Here is a 27,419-nt window from a genome sequence, read left to right as displayed (position 1 = left end):
TTGGGAAAAGTCATTGCTTGCATCCGATGTACTTGTGGCTAGAAATATCATGACCAACCAATTATAGATTGCATGGGTTCAAATTCAATTTGGACTTTTGTAGTGGTGGTTTTTTAGGTTGGAGTTGTATGAGAGTGTCGTGTGAAGAGGTATTGGAAAGTGATTGAGCCCATGCACGCCGAGATCCAACCCCAGGACCTCTCCACCCCTGTGGTCTCTGGTGTTAGCTAGGGCAGCGGCGAGTACTTCTCCAGGATCAGCGTCGGGACTCCAGCGAAGTCGTTCTACATGGTGCTCGACACCGGCAGCGACGGCAACTGTGCTTCAGTGCGGCCCCTGCTCCGATTGCTACCAACAATCTGACCCGATTTTCAACCCAGCCGGATCTTCCACCTACAGCCAACTCTCGGGCTCGATTAACAAAATCGCGTTGGGATGCGGACACGATAACGAGGGATTAGGTGATGAGAGTGGAGAAGAGGAAGGTGGTTGGGAGGCTCGGCTCAGGAAGGAGAAGAAGGGTGGGGAGAGGTTGTGGGGAAGGTGGGCTGGGTTCTAATAGTAGTAGGTGAGGTATGAAAGTGAAATGTTTTAAAGTTGTTGTATGGGTTGTAATAAACCTCAAACTGAGGGGGGTTATTATGTAATTTACTCTTATTGTTTTTAAAATTTTCATAATTTGGGAATAAGTGCCGTTTAGGTTTGATTATTTGGAGATGCTTCCCAATGAGTGCATATTTTACTATCTATTTTAATCTGAAAGTTAGAATTTTCTGATGATATGTTGAATGTAAATAAAACGACTTACTTGGATTTGTGCCCTTATGACTAGATAATGAGAAGGAAAGTCTCATAATATATCTGTGTAATTTCTAGTCGAAATGTGCGTTGCTGGAGCTTTAATCTTTTGAATTAATATGTGGTCATTATCTAAATTCATTTTGTTTTCATAACTTTTTAGTATGTTCTCCGTTTCTCCGTGGTAAATAGCTGTTAATATTCATATCCTTATTTGGATGGGCCATATTGTTTTGCTTCCACGTGACCATCCAAATCAATACCTACAGAACATGTGATGTTCACTCTTGTATGCTCTAAAATAGAAGGAAGAAGGGGTGGCGTTTCTTTCTAAATTCCAAGCGGTCAGCGACCTGAAAGTGGGATTTCAACTGAACCAAAACTAGAGCGATGTAACATCCGCTTTCTAAATCATGTTCCAGTTTGTGGGTTGTATTCGGCCTTGCAAATTGGGGAGTTTTAGTTGTTGTGCGTTTTGATCAGCTTTCAAAGGGGACGGTAATCAATTTGGTGACATTGTAGCTGCGAATTCGGCCGAGAATGGAAAAAGGAAACATTGCATTTTTTTTTTGTCAAACAATAAATTTGTTAGATGGAATTCGAATCATACCGCACTGCAAAGGCAACACTCTTCTTAAAGGGGCCACTTGCAGGAAACATAGGGGTTGGGTTCAAATATTTCAGGACTTACTAGTTTGAAGTGATTCTATTTTCAGCAGAGAATTTCGGGTTATGGGCTTTGGCGTGTAGGGCTTCCTATCCTACAAATTAGGAGTATTCGGCTGCTATATAAGAAGTTAAAAGCGATTGGCTGCGGCAATTGGAGGATGTCGAGAACCAAGGGAAGAGGTGCGGTAGAGGAGAGACTTTAGGGTTTTCTTGAATCTTAATCTCTTATTTTTCATGAATGATATAGATATGTTTTTTTATGATGATTCGTAACTAACTTTCATTGTTAGGGCTAAGACATAACTATGACCTTGAATTCTTAAGACCTTGAGTGAATTATTTTTCAAGTTTTTGCTCTCATTGAGTATTTTTCTGCTGTGTGTATGTATCTCGTTTTAATTTAGGTGACCAATTACCATCTTGATTATAACTTCGTAAATTTGATGCAGCTTAAGCTTCTTGCAGGAGATACCATGAATTACTTAGGAGTAGATGCCAGCTCTTAGTTTTTACTATAAATGATCTTAATGAGCTTCAATAATTTAAACTATTACATAAGCCATGGGTAGTTGCATATTGGAAAAAAATATGATTCATTATGGTGAGTCGGATGCTCTAATGTTTTACTCAATTGGATTATAATTTGCTTTCTTTTCTGCTACTGTTTGTTTTATTAATCATATTTTCTTGTTTCTGTTATTTGATTTTACAATTAGTTTCAAATCTCAAACCCATCTTCCTTCATGAATCTTTGTAAATTAAAATAACCTTGCAATTGGATTCAAACTAGTTGGTAAGATTTAGATAAATTTTTGTGGGATGATATTAAATGCTTGCTTTCTATACTCGTACACTTGTGAGCATAAAATTTGGAACTAAATTGGATTGATTTTAGTTAGTTTAATTTTTTTTAATTTCTGCAACCCTCTGCTTGTTCAAAAATTTTTAATTACTATGGTGTTTGATAAAGCTTTGGTAGGAGATATATGAGGTGCGAGAAAGATGTATTACAGTTTCAAGTGAAAAGTAGTTGTCCACTTTCTTTACTACAAATGAATGTTTTCATGGTTTAGATTTGTCTAACTTTTTGTGACATCCCACATCGCTTAGGGGAGTGAGCTTTATATGTCTATTCTCATCCTTACCTAGCACGAGGCCTTTTGGGAGCTCACTGGCTTCGGGTTCCGTAGGAACTCCAAAGTTAAGCGAGAAGGGGGCTAGAGCAATCCTATGATGGGTGCCCCACTGGGAAGTTGATCGTGAGTTCCCAAAAACAAAACCGTGAGGGAATGGTAAGCCCAAAGCGGACAATATCGTGCTACGGTGGTGGAGCGGACTCGGGAAGTGGTTCTGCCCCGGGCCAGGATGTGACAATTTGGTATCAGAGCCTAACCCTGGTCGCGTGTGTGCCAACGAGGACGTCAGGCCCCTAAGGGGGGTGGATTGTGACATCCCACATCGTCCAGGGGAGTGATCCTTATATGTATATTCCATCTCTACCTAGCACGAGGCCTTTTGGGAGCTCACTGGCTTCGAGTTCCGTAGGAACTCCGAAGTTAAGCGAGAAAGGGGCTAGAGCAATCCCATGATGGGTGACCCACTGGGAAGTTGCTCGTGAGTTCCCAAAAACAAAACCGTGAGGGAATGGTAAGCCCAAAGCGGACAATATCGTGCTACGATGGTGGAGCGGGCCCGGGAAGTGATCCGCCCCGGGCGGGGATATGACACTTTTTGTAAGGATAATTGATAAATGATGTTTTAAAAGATAGGCTGTGCGGACCATTAAAATATATTATGGAGCGAATCCACAAAAAAACATGTGTAAAAATAGTGATACGAATCCACCCATTATATATACACACACATTACACAAGGTACGCCTGGTAATTTCTGACACGATCTGTTAACCCGACACGAAACACATGAAATTAACAGGTTTTGGGGTCGACACGATAACGAATCAGGTCGTTATCGGGTAACTCGATAATCATCTGCTAAGATAACGGGTCGGTCTAGGTATACACATGGATAACTCGTTACACGATAAGAAAAATATTAATTTTGTAATTTTATACCACAAAAAATACTATAGTTAGTAGCAGTAAGAATTTAATCTCAAACTGAACTGAGAGTTAAAATATATGTGTGTGTGTGTGTGTGTGTGTATTTATATATTTAAATGAAATTTAGAAAATTAATGACTGTTAGATCGGCTGAATTTGATCTCGACCTTCCAATGTTTTTCTCAGCCCTAAATTAGACTATCTCTCGTCAATAAAACTCTTGGAGACAATAAATTAAGCCAAATTCCAATACTATTTTCCCATGATGATCAATGAAAATGGGTTTTTGAACTTTAATCCTTCAAGAAAATTATTTAAATACCTGGTATAAGATTGAATATTAATTTTAGTCCCCTAATGTGTACTTAATTCTAATTCATATTATATTTTTGTTTTTATTATTAATAGATAACTTATTTAATGTTATTAAATTAAATTTTAAATTTATTATTATACACATTTTAATTCATTAATTTTATTTAACTTTCTCTAATTTGTGTACCTAAACGTTAGTATCATAATATATTTTACTAAATTAGCGTACCGAAATTCTCGTACTTAAATGTATTGTAGTGAATTAGTGACACATAATTAAATATGTAAAAACATAAGTGTACCGAAAATTCCGTACCTAACTATATAATGGTAAACTAGTGTACTGAAACGACACACTCCGACCGAGATCAGGGCGTGCTGGCCGTCACACGGAGGTGACGTAACCATGCCCTGATCTCGATCGGGGTGTGTCAGTTTGGTATCAGAGCCTAACCCTGGCCGCGTGTGTGCTGGCGAGGACGTCGGGCCCCTAAGGGGGGTGGATTGTGACATCCCACATCGCCCAGGGGAGTGATCCTTAAATGTATATTCCCATCCCTACCTAGCACGAGGCCTTTTGGGAGCTCACTGGCTTCGGCTTCCGTAGGAACTCCGAAGTTAAGCGAGTAGCGCGCGAGAGCATTCCAAGGATGGGTGACCCATCGGGAAGTTCTCGTGTGAGTTCCCAAAAACAAAACCATGAGGGCGTGGTCGGGGCCCAAAGCGGACAATATCGTGCTACGGTGGTGGAGCGGGCCCGGGAAGTGGTTCCCCCCGGGCGGGGATGTGACAGAAATGTCGATTATTAAACTAGTGTACCGAAATATTTGTACCTAAACATATTATACTAACAAAGTGTACCGAAATGTTCGTACCTAAATATATATTGTAATGAATTAGTGGCAGATAAAAAAATATGAAAAAAAACAAAAGTATACCGAAAAATCTCTACGAAAATATTTTCTTATAAAAATGCTTACCATAATGAGAATTAAAATTTATAATATTTTCATAAAATTTAAATTCATAAAATTATAAATACATAAAAAAGAGACATTGAATACATATGCTGACATTAAATAGAGTCTAAGGATTAAAATCAATTTTTAATCTTGTATAAGACATAGAGTCTAAGGATTAAAATCAATTTTTAATCTTGTATAAGACATAGAGTCTAAGGATTAAAATCAATTTTTAATCTTGTATAAGACATTTTTCTAAACATCACTATTTAAGGATTAAAATATAGTTTTCTACAATGAAAATTGATGGATTTTGTAAAAAGATCAACGTTCAAGCTTTGAGTTTCATCAAACATCACTATTTTGATAGCCCAACATTGACTATTTCACCGGCCAAACACCCTTCTCCTCCCCCGTTTCCCAACCTTGCTACCACACTCCGTCTCTTCTTCAACAACCCCACCGCACTCCGCCTCTTCTCGGGCGACCCCAACCCTCTCCGTCTCTTCTCTTGCCACTCATCCTCAATCCCCTCTTCTCCGATGACCCACCCCCACTCCGTCTCTTTTTCGGCGATCCATCCCCATTCTATATCTTTTCCGAATCCACCCCGACTTGGTAAAACTGGGTTTTGAAAATCCTCGAAATTAGAGCTGGTGAAAGATCACAAGATTGGAAGTTTGAAATTGTTTATTCAAAACTGTAGATTATCATGAGAGAAAGAGAAGGAGATGCATGGAGGAAGGTGGTGGAAGGGGTGGGCTTCCGGCCGGCAACGACGACTATGGAGAGGACAGACCGGTGAAGGTTGGTGAGGGAGAAGAAGAATGTTTGGATATTAAAATAGTGACCGTTCGGCCACTAGTTTTAGTTAGGTGTGTGAGTTTGAAAGGACACGTGTCGTTAATTGATAGGATGGTCAGTATGTTGGGTACTCCCTGGTATTATCCTTTACTAAAATGTGAGAGAATTAATTGATTTCGACCTTATCATTACGAGATTATTAAAACTTAGGATCCTTATTTTAAAATAAAGAGAAATATTACTAAAATATATATAATACTAAGTGAAAATATAAAATTCTAATAAATATAAAGAAAAACTAATGAAAATTTTTTGAAAATTTTGAATTTTAACGATAAATACAAAATAAAGAGTAAAATAAATAGTATCAATATTAATTTTTTAATGTAAAAATGTGATTTTTTGTTAAAATTAATAGTACCAAAAGTTTTTCGCTAAATTTTTCTAAATATAAAGCATGTCAGTTGTAAGGTAGTTGATTGACATCATCTATGACGGTTCTTTTCATTTGGTCAAATGACGGTGTTAGACTTAGAGAGAGAAATTCGTCAACTGGGGCATGCATGCAAGCATAAATTTAACACGGCTCTTGCAAGTGATTAAGGGTTCGATGTGCGCCCACAGCTGTGCCCACAAGAATATGGAACTTTGAAGCAACACATCTCTTGTCCTCAGCCTCAAAGCATTTTGGTTGAATGGATAATCCCGAGGCTTGAGAGAGAGTTGAGGGTTGGCTGGCGGCCATGACGCTTTGTGCACACGTTTGCCTCTACGTAACCCAACCACACAGCTATAAATAGTCTATTGCTACTAAATAAGTAAATATATACGCACACATACATACATATATATATATATATATGATATATAGGTTAGGGATTTGGATTCCAGATCTAAATTGTGGGAATCATAGGGATCCTCATCTAACCGTTCATCGTACATCATGATTTCAGAAATCATTTTGAATTTTTTATTTAAAATAAACATAAATAATACCTAACAAAAATTAACCGCATGATGTACGATGAACGGTTAGGATGTGAGAATCCCTAGGATCCCCACTAAGAGTATACAAAGAGGATCCTCATCCATAGGTTAGGAACAAGGACACTTATTTTTTTTGCCATACATTAGTATGGCTCATTTCGTAATGTATTTCACCAATTCAATCGTCTATTTTTTAGATCTTACCTCAAAGATCATGTATACAAAAATCACTCTAGTCCGAACCATATGACCCTTGGAATAAATGATAGTAATTTTATTAATGTTACTTTGTAGAACTTTATTCGTTTTTTTTACTACAAATGAATATTTGAATAGTTTTGGATTTATCTAAATTTTTATATAAATGATCTATAAATGATGAATTGAAATATAAACGATTAGAATCGTTGAATAAAATTATGGTATAAGCGCTCCAAAATAAGTGTCGAAATGTATATCTAAAATTGATTGTCCCTCGATGCTATATACATATAGTGAGAAACAAGAGTTCATAGCTGACACCTTTTGGGAAAAGTCATTGCTTGCATCCAATGTACTTGTGGCTAGAAATATCATGACCAACCAATTATAGATTGCATGGGTTCAAATTCAATTTGGACTTTTGTAGTGGTGGTTTTTTAGGTTGGAGTTGTATGAGAGTGTCGTGTGAAGAGGTATTGGAAAGTGATTGAGCCATTACTGGGGCATGCATAAAGATGTTTATTTGTGTCTTGTAACAGTAGATATTATAATATAGTTCTTTAATTAGTTTAGTTAGCTCGGGCACATCATAAGCTATTAAGCTCTCAGATTATTAGGGCAGCACTATCCTCAATAGATGGATAGCTAATTAGAAATGCTGACAAATAAAAACTTGTTATTATTACAAAAGGTTTTTGAATAACGAGAAAGAATAATGTACATATTAGGCGGATAATTATGGAGTTAGTACTAAGTTTTAATGGAAGATGACGGATAATTATTGAGTTACTAAGTCTCAATATTAGGTGGATAATATATAATTGAGGCACTAACAATATCGTTCTACTAAAAATACATTGTAATCATTGATGAATATAAAATCATTGCATCATACGATGGCTATTATCGTATACACAATATTCAATTTTATAATTAACACTATTGTTTGTCAAATGACACCAATCATATGGTTCTATTTCTCAATCTTTCTGACTTGCTCATACAGAACCAAGGTCAAAAAGATTGAGAGTCATTCACAACCAATTGCTGCTACAATTTCATAAATATGGTGATTTTATAATTAGAGTATTATTATTAAGACTAGAAATCTCACACATGTGAAATATTTTTTGTTATTGAGAAGATACCAGTATCAAATAACAATAAGCACATATTACACTTTTCTTCGGAGCAAGGGCATGTTATACTTTTTTTCCGGATCAAGGACATATTATACTCAAAATAATCCAGTGAATTTATCTACGCCCAGCACCAAACACTATACACTATTAAAGCAAATAGCTATTTGAACATTTCTATGATGTGATATGTGAAACACCGGTTAAAAAAAAAAATCAAATCAGATCAATCACAAGGAAAAAATTCCGAGCAAGGAAAAACGCCCTACATGCATACAAATAGCACTCATCATTGCCAAGGTCATCAAGTTGACACTCCATCAGCCACGACCGCCCTAATACCTCCCAAATCGAAAGACTCGAACCTACAATGCAATTCGATGTGCGACATTGTCGGCTTGATGGGAACGTACTGATATTTTACTTTAAATTAGAAGTGAAGAATTCGAATTTGCGCGCATAGGATGGAGCACACTATTCTAGTCAACCTAACTATATCCAGGTTTGTAGTTTTTAGTATGTTTTGTATTTAAACTAGTTTATGCAGTTGTATTCCACAGTTTATCATAATATCAATAATATTTGAGAGAACTTTCCTCTTTTTTGATGACTTTTAGATGTTATAGGATTTGACGATGATAGATCATATCTATTATGTTTTTAATTGCGTTACTAATAGTGATATACTGTAGCTATCGCAATTCTAGAGTTCTTTTGTTAGAATGAACAATTATATTCTTGTTAAAATTATTGAATTATATTTTTTATGGATGATAAATTAATCTGTCGCAGTAATACCATGCCCCAAGGCAATGAGGTTTTTTAATCTATCCAAATTATAAACGTTGACAACGAAATTATGTTTTAAGTAAAATCTACATAATACAAAATTGAGATGTGACGTGATATTACCGTCATACTACGCAATATAATCGCCCAATAACATAAAGGAATTTAACTAAACTCAAACGGATTTCTTTCCTATTCTTTTGTAATAAAGTTTGATTGACACGAATATTTTTTTCATGTTGTTCTAGTTAAGATACAAAATTTAAAGAATGTGTTAAAAAAAATGAAAGAATAATGTGATACTAATAGGAAATAAGCATTTTAATTGACACTTAATTAATAATTCATTCATCAACAACCTTGATTTACATAATTTAATTTAAATTTTTGATCTCCTTAACATTATCCAAATTTAAAACAAAATCTAGCCATTATTAGTTAACTACTTAACTTGTAGCTTTTATCATTTCTAGGGCAACAATGCTATTCTTACCACATTAATATACCATATTAGTATACCACATTATGTGGCATCTGATGTGGCTGTCCACATCATCAAATTAATCATAATTTAATTTAAATTAAAATCTATTTAATAAACTAATAATAAATAAAAAAATCTGAAATTAAATGGTATTTGTGGCATACGAGTCTCCTCTCCTCTCCTTTCCTCTCCTCTCCTCTCCTCTCATTCCTTCCCCGTTGCTTCTTCTTCCATTTCTTCTTCCATGTCATTTTTTTGTTTCAGCCCAGATTTTGTTCAGCAGTCTCGCCATTGATGGAAGCAGATCTTTTTGTTTCAGTTCTCAAACCATTGAGGTAAGAATGCAAACCCAACTTTCCGAAATAAAAAATCTGAAATCATTTTGTTTCAGTTCTCAGTCTCTCTCTCTCTTTCTTTTCTACAGGACCTGAGTAATCAGTCTAGCTTATTGCAAACCCAACTTTCCGAAATAAAAAAGAGACAAAGGTGAATACCTGAAAATTTGTTCATAGAAAAATGACACAGGGGGTTGAAGAACCCGAAAATTTGGAGGACACTAACCACGTGATGATTATTAGCAGCCCTATATATGAAGGTAATTATTTTTATTATTTATTGGCATTCAGGTTCTACGTATTTGTTAATTTGATTCAAGAAATTGGAGTTTTAGTTTCATTTTTCTTTTATGAAAAGCTTGGAAAATTTGTATATACCATTTACTGGAGGTCTGTAATTCTTAGATTAATAGAGTAAACAGAACGGTTTGAATGAAGCCCACTCGATATAAATGTATATACCCCATGCATACAAACAAGCACATACATATTTTTATAGCTCTAAAATCTTCAACGAAGTAGGATATAACTTTTAAAAACTTTTAAGAAGTGCAATATTTATAAATACCAATTGAGATTTCCTTTTTTTGTTTTTTTTTTTTTTTTTTTGCTACTTAGTCATATTGTCATCTTGTTGTGCATCTCTTTCAAAATCTTGATATCTAATTATCTGATCTTTGTGTTCCATTGCCTGTGTTTAAATTCTTCTTTTCATTGAAATTTCTACTGCATAATAATTTTAAGCAAGTTACAATTTTTCTATGTCTTATGAGATGTTAGTCTATACCTATAGGCTATTAATTAGCTTATCCAATGCCCTCCCTAGTGATTGTCAACAAAGAGGTTCCATGAATTATGTATTTGCCTCGTACAAACTTCTCCTCATTTTTCCGCATGGACACTTTTTGTTTCAGCTACTCTCTTTGCTCGATTCGGTGCACCGTCGAACTCCTACGACAAGGACTTTTCACTTTCCAATCTTTGTATAATTTAATTTTTCTATCTAAAACACTTATTTTGTTGTGGGGTTTGTTTTCTCAGCCATTGCAGTGCACACACTAGAATTAAGAGACTTGCACATATGGGTAGTGTATTTACATTGATAGTATGGTGTAATATATAAACTTGTATATTTATGTTTTATGTTTTAGGAACAGGGAGTTCTTCTAATGAATTTACTGAAGAAGATGATGTAGTTGAAGTGAGTTCTTGTAATGAAACAAAAAGTGATGGGGTTCATACAATAGAAACTTCTAATGAAAGTATTGAAGAAGATGATGTAATTGAAGCAAACTTCTGATGCCACTGAAGCGGAAAGCAATGGGGTTCATGCAGTTGAAAATAATGGGACTAACATGGAGAACACAATGAATGTGGAAGAAAAGGTCCAAGAGCCTTAAATTGGAATGATCTTTGACAACGCGGATCAAGTGGCTACATATTACAAGGAATATGGGAGACAATCAGGATTGCCAGTGATAAAGAGATCATCAACGAAGGGAGATGATGGAGAATTAAGGTATATTACTATGTGTTGCGCTCGATCAGGTACATCAAAAAGTAATTCAAGTAATCCTCTTAAGCCATATCCAAGTATAAAGAATGATTGCAAGGCTCAACTAAGGGCAAGTTTATACTTGGGTGAGAAGTGGCGAGTGAATTCTATAAATCTTGATCATAATCACGGGTTGAGTCCAACAAAAACTCGTTATTGGAAGTGTTTTCGGGAAGTTAGTTCTTCTGTAAAAAAGAAGCTTGAAGTGAATGATAAAGTCGGAATAAGGGTCAACAAAAGTTATAATTCAGTGGTGGTTGAAGTTGGGGGACATGAGAACATGAAGTGTTTAGAAAAATACTGTAGAAATTATATGGAAAAGGTGAGGCGCTTACGACTTGGAGAAGGGGATGCCACTGCAGTTCAAAACTACTTTGTAAGCATGTAAGCTTAGAATGCAAATTTTTTCTATGCAATTGATTTAGACAAAAATGGTTGTTTAAGAAATGTATTTTGGGTAGATGCAAGGAGTAGGGCATCCTATGAAGAATTCGATGATGTTGTAACATTTGACACAACGTAATTGACTGTACGATATGCCATTTGCTCCATTTGTGAGTTAATCATCATGGGCAATCAATTTTATTGGGATGTGGATTTCTTTCAAGGGAAGATACTGACTCCTTTATTTGGTTGTTTAAGACAGGCTTGCTTGTATGTCTGGTCATGCTCCAAGTGGAATAATTACAGATCAAGACAAAGTTATGAAAAAAGCGATTGAAGTTGTTTTTCCTAATACTTGACATCGGTTGTGCTTGTGGCATATAATGAAAAAGGTTCCTGATAAGCTCAAAAGTTATAAGGAATATGAGTCCATGAGCTCTTCGTTAAACAACATTGTTTATGACTCAATGACTTCTGAAGATTTTGAAGAATGTTGGGCTGAGATGATCGAAAAATATAAGTTTAAAAGGTAAGCACATAAATGGTTAAGAAGCTTGAATGCAGAGAGACATCATTGGGTGCCTGTGTATGTGAAAAATAATTTTTGGGCTGGAATGTCAACGACACAAAGGAGTGAGGGCATGAATGCATTTTTTGATGGCCACGTGAACTCAAAGACTACTTTAAAACAATTTGTGGAGCATTATGAGAATGCATTAAGGAGTAAGGTGCTAAAAGAGGCCTCTGCAGATTTTGATTCTTTCTCTTCGAATGTTCGTTGTGCAACTCATTATGACATGGAAAAGCAAGTTCCAGCTGTTTACACGATTTCAAAATTCAAGGAGTTCCAAAAGGAATTGACAAGTATAATGTATTGTGACAGGGTTTCAGTTGAAACTGATAATGCAATTTTGGAGTACCAAATAGCTGAGCGTATTCTGATCAAGGAGAACAAAAAGAAGACTATCATTTTCAAGGTCCAATTAACGAGCGTGAGATTGAAGTTAATTGCAATTGCTGCAAGTTTGAGTTTAAAGGTATATTATGTAGACATGCGCTTCATGTTTTAGTTCATCATGACATTGACTTTATGCTAGATAAGTATATCATTCGGAGATGGAGGAAGGATGTGAAAAGATACCACACAAGGGTTAGGATAAGTTATAGTAATTAGGTTGCTACACCTGAAGCATAAAGATCTAATAACATGCAGAAAACCTTTGATGACATTAAGGAATTAGCCAATGATTCTGATGATAAGTGTATGTTTGTGGTGAGATGGATGCATAAACTAAAGAAGCAAATATGTAAACATGACGGAGCAGCTAGTAGCACTCAACTAACACCACAGTCACCTGATGATACGAACTCTGATCCTCTTCCTAACCCAAGTCAGCGTATACTTACGCAATTGTCAGCTAGAGGTAAAGGTCGTCCACCATCAAAAAGGAAGCAATCCAAGACTGAGCAAGTAATCAAAAGAAGATAAAAAAGATAGAAAAAGATTACATCTTGTAAGGACAATACAGATAAGGAAGGAACATAGGTAACAAACATATTTGTTTTATATAACTAATAAGTTGATAAATCATAACATGCTTCACTTGCGACTTTTGTAGAAATCCATAGAAAGTGATGCAATATGCCATATTGATGGTCCACCTCCTTGTAGAAGTGATAACATAGTTGCAACACAAGAAAGTAATGTCGTTGTGGAGGTATGCGATAAATATATTGATCTTGTTGTTATCTTTTTCCTTAGTTAATAATCATTGTCATTATAATTACTATACTTACTCTTTGTAATTGTAATTACTTTTATTCTTTGGGATCCAGCATTCTCATCTTACACAAGGAGTTCAAATTTGCATGCCTGCCAACCAATATCCTATTTTTCCCCATACTAATGTAAGTTGTGCATTTTGTCTTATTGATAGTGATTTTGAATTGCTTTTGTTAGCTATTGAATAAATATTACCTATTGTAGGAAAACATGGCTTTGTTATTGGGACTCAGTCAAGGTAGTCATCCAAACCCATTGTACAAAGAGTCTAAGATTGGAAATATAAGTTATCCTACTATTCATGGAAATTATGTCCAGGTAAACATTGAGAGGATGCATATAATCCTTTTGTTGTTATTAATTAAATATTTATTTACATCACATAGTATAATGCTCTATCTGTAGTTCTTATGGTTTTTTTTTCTCTCTCTTTATTTAGGGTCAACAATATCCATACTGGAATGGAGGTTATAGTATGTACAATATGCATAGCTCTACTTCAACAGGAAATGATGACCAAGAGCTCAACTAAGCAATGGAAGCAACAATGAAAGCAATTTCTTTATGCAGTTTGAGTTTTTGTGGTTTTGGATCCTATTTCTTCTAAACATAGACTTCAATGCATTTCAAATATTTTGTAACAGCAGCCAGTATGCAGACGTGTTGCTTTTCTAATTCCTGTTATACTGAAAGCGGAGTTTAATCAAATTCTTAAAGGGAGCATATGTTTAATCAACAAAATTGAAAAACGAAATGCCTATATCAAAACACCACTTTCTAAAGCTATAAACCAAAAACCAATTTCTTCCAAGATTCAATCTTGCAATCCTGCAGCAACGCTTATAGCTCAAGAAGAATGCAGAGCACAAATATTCATAATCTGATCATGAAAATGTTTCTACTTTTTATTCACATTTACAAGTTGTAGAACAATATTGATTGACCTGGTAAATCTACTGTATACAAACAGTGTCAAAAAAATTGGAGCAAAATCCAAACTAGAAAAAAAAGTACAAAAATTCTTAGAACCAAAATGTTCGTCATCTAACTGCAGAAGCAACAGTATGAGCCCACCATTTAAGATTGTCTTTCATGTCAATTTCATTCTTCAATGCAGAAAACCTCCAATTCATCAATGGCTTTTCTATCTTCCTCTTCTCCCTGACCTCCCAAGCTTCAGAAAGGTACGGCCTTGTAATTGCAGACTCATCAAAACACTCATCTCTGCTATCATCCTTCTTTCCCAATCTTTGCAGCCCATAAATGATTCTCTCCAAGAACCCTTCTGGCAACACACCCTCCAAATCAAAGTCGTCAACTCCGAGGACCTACTTTATTTTCGCATCAACCAACGACTTCAACTCCGTGGTGATATTATGTTTGCCAATATCAGTAAGTAAATAACACCTTAAAAAAGTTTCTCAAAATAGAAAAGAAGCAATGCTTTACCTGACTAGTGCATTGTAACGACATAATTTGCTGCTTTTGTAAATTTTCCTGCCAATGGAAAATTGGATTGCATTAGTATCAAGAGGTGCAGTAGCATCAGACCTAAAGGTAGCACAAGGTCACTTGAAAATTATACTTTCCAATCTTTGTAAGTAATTGTCAATGCTTTCTTGCTAAAACTCCAATGATGTCATACTCACTACTATTCACATACATTACCAAATTAATAAGTAATCAAATTATAAATTGCTATAGTCTAAGGCAGTACATCGTTTCCGCAACTTCCAATTATCAGTGGCAACATTCAGTAGCATATAATATTGGAATGCTAGGCCAATTACAATAATCAGATAATTTAAAAAATAAAATTAAAAATTTTGAACCTAACAATAAGAACACTTCATAGTGCCGACCCTGTCAAGCGCAAGAATTCTAACATCGGGTGGGTATATACACTAAATTTCTTCATATGAAACCTACACTTGGATGCAGAGGATACCTTATGCGTTCGAATCTGGTTAAGCGACTTTCTAAATGAATCTTCCATTCCTTCCCCAAAGAATTTAAACACAGGCAATGGAACACAAAGATCAGATAATTAGATACCAAGATTTTGAAAGAGATGCACAACAAGATGACAATATGATCGAGTAGCAGAAAAAAAAAAAACAAAAAAAGGAAATCTCAATTGCTTACAAATTTATAAATATTGCACTTCTTAAAAGTTTTTAAAAGTTATATCCCACTTCGTTGAAGATTTTAGAGCTATAAAAATATGTATGTGCTTGTTTGTATGCATGGGGTATATACATTTATATCGAGTGGGCTTCATTCGAACCGTTCTGTTTACTCTATTAATCTAAGAATTATAGACCTCCAGTAAATGGTATATACAAATTTTCCAAGCTTTTCATAAAAGAAAAATGAAATAAAACTCCAATTTCTTGAATCAAATTAACAGATACATAGAACTTGAATGCCAATAAATAATAAAAATAATTACCTTCATATATGGGGCTGCTAATAATCATCACGTGGTTAGTGTCCTCCAAATTTTCGGGTTCTTCTTCAACCCCCTGTGTCATTTTTCTATGAACAAATTTTCAGGTATTCACCTTAGTCTCTTTTATTTCGGAAAGTTGGGTTTGCAATAAGCTAGACTGGTTACTCAGGTCCTGTAGAAAAAAGAGTGAGAGAGAGAGAGAGAGACTGAGAACTGAAACAAAATGATTTCAGATTTTTTATTTCGGAATGTTGGGTTTGCATTCTTACCTCAATGGTTTGAGAACCGATACAAAAAGATCTGCTTCCATCAATGGCGAGGCTGCTGAACACAATCTGGGCTGAAACAAAAAAATGGCATGGAAGAAGAAACAGAAAAAGAAGCAACGGGGAAGGAATGAGAGGAGAGGAGAGGAGAGGAGACTCCTCGTATGCCACAAATACCATTTAATTTCAGATTTTTTATTTATTATTAGTTTATTAAATAGATTTTAATTTAAATTAAATTATGATTAATTTGATGATGTGGACATCCATATCAAATGTCATATAATGTGATATACTAATGTGGTATATTAATGTGGTAAGAATAGTATTGTGAATGCATGAATGAACCCTCCTTTATTTACTTTCATCATGAAATAACGACAGATTAACTTTGACAAGTCACGCACTTCACACACTTATCAAGCGGCCAGCCCAAACATCTTCCATGTGCCAAAATTTTAAAACAAAAAAGACTATTTCGTTAGTCAAAACATGAAATTAAAAATTAAAAACAAAAACAAAAACAAAAAACAAAAAAAGGATGTGGCAGGTGACAACAACCCAAATAATGGAAAAAGTCAACCCAATGGAGTGAAGGATTGGCTGCAGCAACCAAGAATGTGCGCCAACGCCATACGCCTTCGCACCCATTAGCTTTTGTCGGTAAACAGACAATGCAGAATTTAAATACGCACGAGCTATAAAGAAAAGAAATTAAATTAAATGGGGAAAATTATTATTCTAAAGTCAAATAGGGTTCACAATGCAATTTTGCCCAAAAAACTTTGTATGTATTTGTATGTATATTTCACCTCGTGCCACTTTAATGATCTGGAAACGTTCGTCAACGTTGAGCTATTCAATAACTTGGAAAAGTCTTCACCTTCTTCTTCCCTCTCTCTCTCTCTCTCTCTCTCTCTCTCTCTCTCTCTCTCTCTCATATGTACCGTGTTTTGACTTTCTCAATTTGAAAATCTCATTTTCCGCCCCACCTGTATATATATAAACAAACTCAACTCCTTTGTCATATATCCTCCTCACAACGTTTTCAAAGTTCAAACCAATTCACAACTACATAAAAAAAAAACTTCATATCAATCTTCAACTCTCACCTTTAATCAAACACTTTGTTGATCAACCAAAAGGATCCTTTGTCAGTTCTCAATCTTCGTCAGGTTTCTCGTTTCGGTTTTGGATTTCTCGATCAAATGGACCAAGAAATTGATGTTCCCTCATTTTTCCTGTGCCCCATTTCTCTAGAAATCATGAAGGATCCCGTCACAATCTCGACCGGGATCACATACGATCGAGAGAGCATAGAGAAATGGTTGTTCTCGAGCAAGAACAAGACTTGTCCCGTTACCAAACAAGTGGTTTCGGAGGATTCCGACTTAACTCCCAACCACACTCTTCGCCGGTTGCTCCAAGCTTGGTGCACAATGAACGCTTCTCACGGCATCGAAAGGATCCCAACTCCGAAGCCGCCCGTTAACAAATCTCAGATCGACAAGCTCCTCCGAGACGCCAAAAAGTCCCCAAACGGTCTGGCAAAATGCCTCAGTGAGCTTCGATCCATTTCATCCCAAAGCGAAGCCAACAAGAGAAGCATCGAAGCCGCTGGTGCAGGCGAGTTCCTTGCTTCAACGATAATCAACAACATCAAGAACGACAGAGAAAACGTCGAAAATGAAGAAGCTTTGAGCATCCTCTACAACCTAAATCTTAGTGAAGATGTTCTCAAAACCCTAATAGGCAAAGAGGGTGAGTTTGTCGAGGCCTTAATCAAACTCATGCAACGTGGGAGCGACGAGTCTCGGACGTACGCTGTGATGTTGTTGAGATCAATGTTCGAGGTTGCTGATTCGATGAGGATGACAAACGTAAAACCTGGATTCTTCGTCCAAGTTGTTCGGGTCTTAAATGATCAAATCTCACAACAGGCCTCAAAAGCCACATTGCAACTGTTGATCCAGCTCTGTCCATGGGGACGAAACAGAATCAAAGCCGTTGAATCCGGGGCGGTTATGGTCTTGATTGAGCTTCTTCTAGATACTTCTTCCGATAGGAGAACCTTGGAAATGACACTCTTGGTGCTTGACATGCTATGCGGCTGCGCGGAAGGCCGCGCAGAACTGCTGACCCACGGGGCAGGACTAGCCGTGGTGTCTAAGAAGATAATGAGGGTCTCGAAGGTGGCAAGCGAGAGGGCAGTGAAGATTTTGTTCTTCATTTGCAAGTTTTCCGCGACGTCGAATGTTTTGCAGGAGATGATGCAATTGGGTATTGTGGCGAAGCTATGCTTAGTTCTTCAGGTGGATAGTGGGAGCAAGACCAAGGAGAAGGCTAGAGAGATCTTAAAATTGCATGCAAGGACATGGAAGAATTCTACTTGTATACCAAGCAATTTGGTTTCTTCTTATCCATCTTGAAAAAGAAAGAATTGTGACTTTCTATATTTTTAGTAATTTTCCATTTTTTGTGTACATAATTGATTTTTGGTTGGTTTTACAACACAGATTACAGATTAATGGGCATGGGTTACAGTTCCACAAATGTTTGATCGCATTCCTATGAATTTCTTTTCTGGTTTTGCCTTTTTGGGAAATCAGAATACCATTAATTGCTCAATACATTTGGAACTTTTAGGAGATTACGATTTCTAGATCAAACTCTTGTTTTAGAAACTTTTTATTTAAGTCGTTTTGGGAAGAGAAATCCAAAAATTATATTAAGCTTCCATACTTTTAGCAGTTCTGGGTCCCTTGTTCATTTCAAATTGATTGAGAGATGGTCCAGCACCGGAACCAACTGAAAATTAAAGGATTAAGTAAAATAAGGAAGTCCTAGACTCGCTCAAAAAAGCCAGCCGGACAGAGAAAGCAGTCATATCGAATTGCAAGTGCATTACACAATTAATTAATTGCCCATCTTTGTGGACCAAATACTATATACTCATAATTTAATTCTTTATTTATTCTTTAAGTGATATCTTATCTTCGGTAGACATAATTAAATTAGCTAGAGTAGCGTGCTCATCTCTTTGCGCTCACGTTTGAATATAATCTCAATAATTTAATGTAAAATATCTTATTGTTTATAAAAATAAAAATAAACAATATATACATATATCCATGTAATGAATTAACAATGGGATGATTTCTATTTTGTTGTTTCCCTTTTATTTTTCCGATAAGCTATAACTATAGCTATAGTTATATTCTTTGTTGTTGTTTTTTTTTTTTTTTTTTTTTTTTAAAGAAAACGACAGAGTTTTATGAGAATATTTTTTCGAGTGATCCATTATTCAGTCGGAAGGTAATTTGTACAAACAAGGTAAACATTTATTTTTGCCATAACACAAACAAACATAAATAATACCACATGTACAAACACCACCGGTACAAACTTCCTTCGTAATTAGCAAACAAAGTACAACCCATCTTGTGCTTGACTTCCAATTATAGAAAGAAAAATATTAAATGTATATGTGATATTGTTTAGGCCCAAAATATTATTGCTGGGCCGAGCAGCAGGATGTGCTCGGCCCAAGGTGATGATAGATAATATGGGCCGAATAATAAATCCCGGATCAGTTGGCAGGGTCGGCCAAATCCTATCCTAAGAGGTCCAGATGAATAGGAGAGGTAGAGGAAGTCCTAGTGCGACCAGGAGTCTCGACCGGCAAGGAATGGAGTCTCGAAAAGAAGGAAAATTCAGAATCCCAGTAGGAAGAGGTTTGTTCGAGTTAGAGGCGAAATGGGGCAAGGACTCCCAATCCATATCAGAATTGGTTTTCAAGGAATGGGGCACTATAAATACAAGAAATCATGCAACAGAAAAGGACCTTCAAATCAGCATACAATTGCCCTGCGCAAAACCTCTCAACACCTTGAGATTTTTTTCCTTTTCTTTTCCTGCCGACACACCTTCAGTTTGGATAAACAGCACTGTGGAAGCGCCCGGCGAGCACCTTCAGTTTGGATAAACAGCACTGCTGTCGCAGAATCAGCCGACCGAGAAGCATCTTCAGTTTGGATAAACAGCACTGCGTCGAGGTCGACCGATTATCTATCCAAGTCTCGGTCGAGAAAGGTTTTCGAACCTTTGTTGGCAGAGGTCACCTTGCTAGCCTTCTCGGCATAGTTAGGTGTTACGAATTACATTGCTCGGCGTACTGGTCGCCGAGTGGTTTTATGATTGGATACTCACAAGTGAGTTTCAGGGTTCGGCATTCCGACGGCCGAACTACGTTTACCATCAAGACATACATCACGTTCGAGTACCTGTGCCCATACACCTTGGTCTCGATTCGACGTGCTTATACTCTCACGAATATAATCACAGTGACCGAATCGGGCTCGGACGATTTGTGAACTCCGCAGAATTAGCAGCCTTGTCTTCAGGCTGTAGAACCCAGAGACCGAGATTGTTCCTTCCTCGGTCGCAATCGCAAGTTAAAGAAGTCAGCGACGCGCTCAAAGCTACATCAACAAATTTTACTCCTCGGCCAGGCTCAGCCGACGAGTTGGCACGCCCCGCATTCGACCGAAGGACATAGTTATTTTATTAGTTACTCGGCCTGCGCGCCACGTAGGTTTTGTAATTTTTAGGGTCAACAGATATATAATTTATAACGTGAATACTTGTAAACGTATAAGTTAAACCAATATAGTTAAGTTTGTACTTACGAAAAAAAAATCCAATATGTAAGTTAAATCCACCTTTTAAATACGTGACACGTTACCTGAAATCAAATTGTAGAACATCATGTGACAAGTCAAACATTAATATTTTATATATTAACTAGCATAGTACGTTTTGCATGTAATTAAGTATACATAGTGTGGAATAGATATTGCTAAGACATTAATCAGATGCGTTTTCTTTAAGGAAAATAGCTACAAGAAACATATTTTGACATTGAGTTTGTAGAAATGATCATTTTCAGTAATAACGACATATTAATCACATATCAACGATTTAGCGATGACATAACGACAACAATGATATATAGAATGACGACATAATAAATGTTGATCATTTATGCATTGATGTCAAAATAGTTTTTTTTTCCTTTTTTGAACAACGATATTATAGGGTGTGGGCTTAGCCTCACAACAAACTAGCAATAATGTGGTTCAAACCGAATATAAAATTATGAATAAAACTTTATTAATTGAAGAAAGAGAACACAACAAATTCCCCAGACGGCTACTGTGAGAGACTATATTGTGGCTAACTTTATTCTTATATTAAACTACAAGTTATATTTATATAAAACAAAACCTAAAAAACCCTAATTCAAATGGACTAGGTTTTCAACAAAAATATGTTTATTGTACTAATTTCCCTCTATCTAGTAGATGTACAAACCCAATGAGTGGGTGGTGCTATCTACGCACCCTTTTTTACCTCTCACACCTCTCCTAATTTCCGATCATTGAATCAAATAAAAAGAAAATCAAAGAACATAAATCAACATAGAATGTGTGGGAAGTAAAAAGAAATGTGTGGATGAAAAAAAAAAAATTCATTGGCTGCCTAAGTATATATAAAAGAGAACACATTCAAAAAAAAAAAAAAAAAAAAAAAAGTTAAACTTTACCTTCCTCCCATTAGAGAGGAAAATGCAGCTGAGAACTGCAAACAAGGTTCTAAAAGATGCTAGGTGCTAGTCGACGACAGGTTGGGGCGTAGTACCTAGGCAATTAGGTTGGGGCCTAAGCAGATTTAAGTATATTATATATCGTATAAATAAAAGTCTATTTATACTTTAAAAAATACATAATTCTATTGGGATGACAAAACTGCAAAATAGAATGACATATAGATTATAAAGTATTAGGCAGTGCTAGGTGAGAGTTTTTTTGTAGGTCATGGCATGGTTCGGTGCACACAAAAACTTCTTTTTTTTTATCACGTTAAGGCTCTAGGCGGTGCTAGGTGAGAGTTTTTAAAACATTGCCGGTAGGTTATGGCATGTTTCAGTGCACACAGAAACTTCTTTTTTATCATAGTTTTTCTTCGTTATTTTCCTTTGTTTGTCTTAATTTCTTTCTACTTTTGGTATTGTATTTCTTAAACCTTTTTCACTTTCCATGTTTCTTTTCTGCAACAAGCTTTCACATTAAGTTAAGTTCCATTCATATATATATATATATATATATATGTATGTATGTATATATGTATGTATGTATGTATGTATATATGTATGTATGTATGTATCCAGTTGTTATGGTCATTGCTTGGTAGGATCAATCGAATATGTGGTAATCCAATTGATTTGTTGGCTATTAAATTAAAGTCTTCTAATCAAACCTAATGACCCTAGATAATATGAGGATAGATTTTTTTTTTCTAATAAACGATATTATCTACACTAAGAAGGAGGGAGTGAATTTAGTCTCATGATAGGCTAAGAATAATGTAGTTTAAATTTGTCTTTGGCGATAATCAAACCTAAGACCTCTCACTTACAAATAAAGAAAAATATCACTAGACCGTAATACTAAGTGGGAATAATATGATAATATTAGACTGCCCCAAAAAAGTGTTTTGATCATACAATGTACCGGGCGTATCAAAGATTATAATTTCTATAATTTTAATTCATATCAGATCAAAAGAGTTATGAAACGATCCATAACACAAAGTATGAAACTAACTGCATTAATTGAATTAGATTGGATTTTTTTAAACAAAAGATAAACCAAAAACTTACAATGATAATGTGTTGAGAATGAATCCAACATTGATGAGAGGGGGGACCTTACATGTTCTTATAAGAGGCTGGACCACTCTCCATATTTACAGTTGATTTTATGGTAGAACTGCAACTTTCTATTAGAGCAGGTTGTCCCACATATGATGCCAAATGGCCACACACACTCCACCCTAAGTGCCTCATATATCAAACTTAATTTTACAAGCCACAACAAAAAAAAATGAGAAAATCCGAAAAAAAAAAAAAAAAAAAACATTTAGGCTTCACATGACCAAGCGTGGCTAATTCATCCGCTACCATACTGGCTTGACGATAGACATGTTGAAGATGACCACATGCAGAGTAGATTGGATTGTACCATATGTATGAACTTAGACATTTTCCCTTTTTACGAAAAGCTCAAGCATTATACAAAACAAAATTGTAATTCGGCATGTATATTATTTTATGTTTCATTAGAATGAATGGGGACCATATATTGAGTTCCATGATAGGTGGATTGTCTTTCCAACTGGGACTTTGACTAATATCATGAGATACACTTGTTTTGGAATTTTTATTAATTTTTTATTAATTTTTTTAATTCTTTTGTAGTTTTTGCTGAGTTGTGAAGCACACATTGCTGAGGAAGACATGATCAGATTTGTTTGGTGCATGCATGTTTAACAATTTTACGGGTGTTATATGTATTTCATGTGATTTCTACAATGCTTCATGATCCCGTGCATTCTGTTGAATATATCAATCCCAACTCATCACTGCCAGCTCATCAACACAGTTCTGCCAGCTCATCAACACAGTTGTAAAGGATTAAGATTATGTAATAGTTAGTTGAAAGAAATAGTTAGAATTTGTTACTCAAAGTTTATGAACTAATCCTTTAGTTGGCTATATATAGTTATTGTAAACAAATAGTAAAATTAGTTTATTGAGTTTAATACAAAACCTTCATTCTTTTTTTTTTTTCTCACATTTCTCTTTTCTCTGTAAAACTTCATTTCTTGGTTTTATAATTGTTCACCTCTGTTACTTCTCCAATGTAGTTCATATGGTATCAGAGCCACTAAGCTCGCGCCATGGATTCTGGTGGTTTCGTTTTTCAATAGATTTCATCATCTTCTAGTTTTATTTCTCTTCCGTTAAGTTCTTCAATGCTTCTATAATTGTTCTGTAATTACTGGGTAAATTTTCCTTCTGGATTTTGCGTAAAGATTGTTGGTGATATATGGGTCTTTGAAATTGTGGTGTAATCTGAATGCAATTGGCTAGTGGGTTCTGTTAATTTCTTCTGTGCTTCTGCAATCGTCAAACAGAAGTGGGAATTTTCGGTTCTTGAATTCGATTTTTTTTTTTAAAAAAAAAAAGATTTTCATCGAGTTCTTCACCTCCTAATTCTAGGGAAAAAAATGGGTTTTCAAGCAAATTCTTGGATCCAGTGGAATACCCTCACCTTGGAGGCGCTCGTGATGGTGGTCTACAATTTGGGTTTTGCTTTGGAAATGGGTTTTCCTCCGGACATGGTGCGGTGTTAGGAATAACACTTGGTCATCAATTTATGGTGCGTTTTCTTCGGTGCCTTCGATATAGTTCTTTCCTCTTGGTGGTGTTCTCTGATCAGCTTTCTGAATTATATTTTTTGCGACTTTGATTCCTAATCTGTTTTCCAGTGTGGAAGAAAGTTTAGAACTTTATGCAGTCCAAGTGTTTGATGAAATGCTCAGCTCAAGATTTTTTGTCAAGGTTATGTTTTCAATCCCATTATATGAGATTGAGGGGGGATGTTGAATATATTACTACCAACTCATCATTGCCAGCTCATCAAAACAGTTGTAAGGGATTGGATGATGTAATAGTCAGTTGAAAGAGTTAGTTAGAGTTTGTTACTCAAAGCTTATGAGCTAGTCTCCTGGTCAGCTATACATAGCTATTGTAAACATATAGTAAAATTAGCCATTGAATTCAATACAAAACCTTAATTCATTTTTTTCTCGAATTTCTCTTCTCCCTGTAAAACTTCATTATTGGTTTTATAATTGTTCATCTCTGCTACTTCTCCAATGTAGTTAATACAGTCAACTTAAGGTTAAATTGTCATAGTTAATTGTTTAGAGCATAAAATTGATGGCCCTTTAGAGTTTTTTTGTTTGTTTTATGTATCCTATAAAATTCAATATTTACCAAATTTAAAATTTATGTTTAAAATATTTGATTATGCCTAGGAATTTAGAAAAGTGCTATTTTTTCGAGGTTGAAAAAGAATTGTTCTTTTCAAATTTGGAAAAAAAAAAAAAAAAAAAAAAAAAAATTAGCCTATTCTTCATTTCGTTTTTTTGGAAGAAAGTAAAAGACTATTTTTCTTATAGTTTTAAACGCATGCAAACCATTAGCCTATTCTTCATTTCTCGAGATCCTTCGACGAAACCTCGAGTGCTTGTCATATCATTTGTCTTGTCTTGAGTATTATATTTACTTGCTGCTATATTATTCAAGGGCGTCGAGATGAGGTTGAGTTGCTCTTGAGGGGGTCAGGAGCAATAGAAACTAAACAAAAATTTTCAATGCAATTAGGATTAGTTAAGTTTTTTGACACGTAAAAAAGGAAAAGATTGTGAGAGTTCAGTAATAAGAGGGAAAAGGTCTTTTTCAAGCCTCTAGAAAAGGACATTTTCAAATGTCCTATTTATGGATCATAGAAAATCAATTACCTCAATAAGTGGGATTAAAGTTAAAGAAAATTGAGTTCAACGGGGAATTGTTTGATACCTACGTTTTTGTTTTTGTTTTGACAAATGATATTGGTAGTGGGTTAAATTGTTAGTCGTTTGGGTGAAGAAGATCGGTGGAGATCGAACCCGCACTAGAATACATAGATATGATTGTTTTTCCCCATTGTGGTAAAGCATCATCTACAACATTGTGATTTGTCTAACTATTTGGCCAAAGTCAAAATAAGTGGCCCAGTGGTAAGAGCATGGATTTCAGCTCCCAAAATACAAAAAACAGGGAAGTCCCGTGTTTGAAACTCCAAGTTGGTGAGTTTGCTTGATTGTGACCAGGGAAAGGCTGATATGCCTCTGTAAGTCTTCTCAGCCCCCGGAATGGGTGGATAACCGTGGCTTATCACCAGCTGTTCCTTTAAAAAAAAAATATATATATATATATATAATAATTAAATAAAAATAAAAATCCAAGTATAGTTAGATAACTAAATACTTTCCGATTTAAGTGAATTGTTGCAGTGATGACATCACTTTAAAATTGACACATCCCGGCCCGGGGCGAATCACTTCCCGGGCCCACTCCACTACCGTAGCACGATATTGTCCGTTTTGGGCTTACCATTCCCTCACGGTTTTGTTTTTGGGAACTCACGAGCAACTTCCCAGTGGGTCACCCATCATGGGATTGCTCTGGCCCCCTTCTCGCTTAACTTCAGAGTTCCTACGGAGCTCGAAGCCAGTGAGCTCCCAAAAGGCCTCGTGCTAGGTAGAGATGGGAATATACATTTAAGGATCACTCCCCTGGGCGATGTGGGATGTCACAATCCACCCCCCTTAGGGGCCCGACGTCCTCGTCGGCACATTTCCGGCCAGGGATTGGCTCTGATACCAATTGACACATCCCGGCCCGGGGCGAATCACTTCCCGGGCCCACTCCACTACCGTAGCACGATATTGTCCGTTTTGGGCTTACCATTCCCTCACGGTTTTGTTTTTGGGAACTCACGAGCAACTTCCCAGTGGGTCACCCATCATGGGATTGCTCTGGCCCCCTTCTCGCTTAACTTCAGAGTTCCTACGGAGCTCGAAGCCAGTGAGCTCCCAAAAGGCCTCGTGCTAGGTAGAGATGGGAATATACATTTAAGGATCACTCCCCTGGGCGATGTGGGATGTCACAATGGTATCAGAGCCGGACTCGTGTTGGTTCGTGTGTGCCGACGAGGACGTCGGGCTCCCTAAGGGGGGTGGATTGTAGTATCCCACATCGACCACACGAGGGTCGATCTTGAGCCTTATATGTCCATGCCCACATGTACCTTTCAGTGAGGCCTTTTGGGGCTGCGGCCTGCAAAAACAAATCCGTGCGGTAGCTGGGTGTCTGCGACCTAGTCCAGGCCCAGAATGCCAAAGCGGACAATATCACTGCGAGGGAAGGCGGGATGTGACAAAAATGGTCAATTTAGATCATAAGAAATATTATGCAGTGGACACAAGTAGTGGTGAATCTGCTACTTTACGTATATAAGGGGTCATTTTAGAAATGTGAAGCTCTATTTTTTTTTAATTTCTAATATGCACCATGGATTTATCATATTTTTGTTTATTTTTTATAAAGTGATATATTTACACAAAGAGATGAGGATTTGCACACAGTAAACTAACTATAATAAATTGGTATATCGAACTTGTCACCACATGAATCAAACCTATTCAAGTGGAGTGAACAATAGAAAGAGTAAGATAAAGTAAAATTACAATCATAGAGTAAGCTATAGAGTAAGATAATGATAGTTAGAAGAAGATATTACGAACCGCAATCACTACTCATCCCTTAATCCGACTAGGAGTTGAGAGGAGAAATTAAGAAAATAGATGGGGAATGGTGGACCAGAAGTTCAAAACAACAAAAGAAAAGAAGAAATAAATGAAAACAAAGATTTTTAAGGAGAATTATTGCAAAATAACCAAACTGTTGCAGTCATATTCAGA

At 36.1% G+C, this 27,419-nt stretch overlaps 1 protein-coding gene across 1 annotated transcript; it reads left to right on the top strand.

Moving 5' to 3' along the window:
- The first annotated feature begins 17,033 nt into the window (after window positions 1–17,033).
- LOC137746250 (E3 ubiquitin-protein ligase PUB23-like) lies at window positions 17,034–18,518 on the top strand. Its single transcript, XM_068486326.1, has one exon. It carries the CDS (start codon window positions 17,195–17,197, stop codon window positions 18,413–18,415), a length of 1,221 nt encoding a protein of 406 aa, XP_068342427.1. The 5' UTR covers window positions 17,034–17,194; the 3' UTR covers window positions 18,416–18,518.
- The last annotated feature ends 8,901 nt before the right edge of the window (window positions 18,519–27,419 follow it).

This window comes from Pyrus communis, chromosome 9 (assembly GCF_963583255.1).
Source record: "Pyrus communis chromosome 9, drPyrComm1.1, whole genome shotgun sequence".
Taxonomy (NCBI): domain Eukaryota; kingdom Viridiplantae; phylum Streptophyta; class Magnoliopsida; order Rosales; family Rosaceae; genus Pyrus; species Pyrus communis.
The sequence above is the reverse complement of the archived record's forward strand: the minus strand, read 5'-3'. Positions and strand labels throughout refer to the sequence as shown.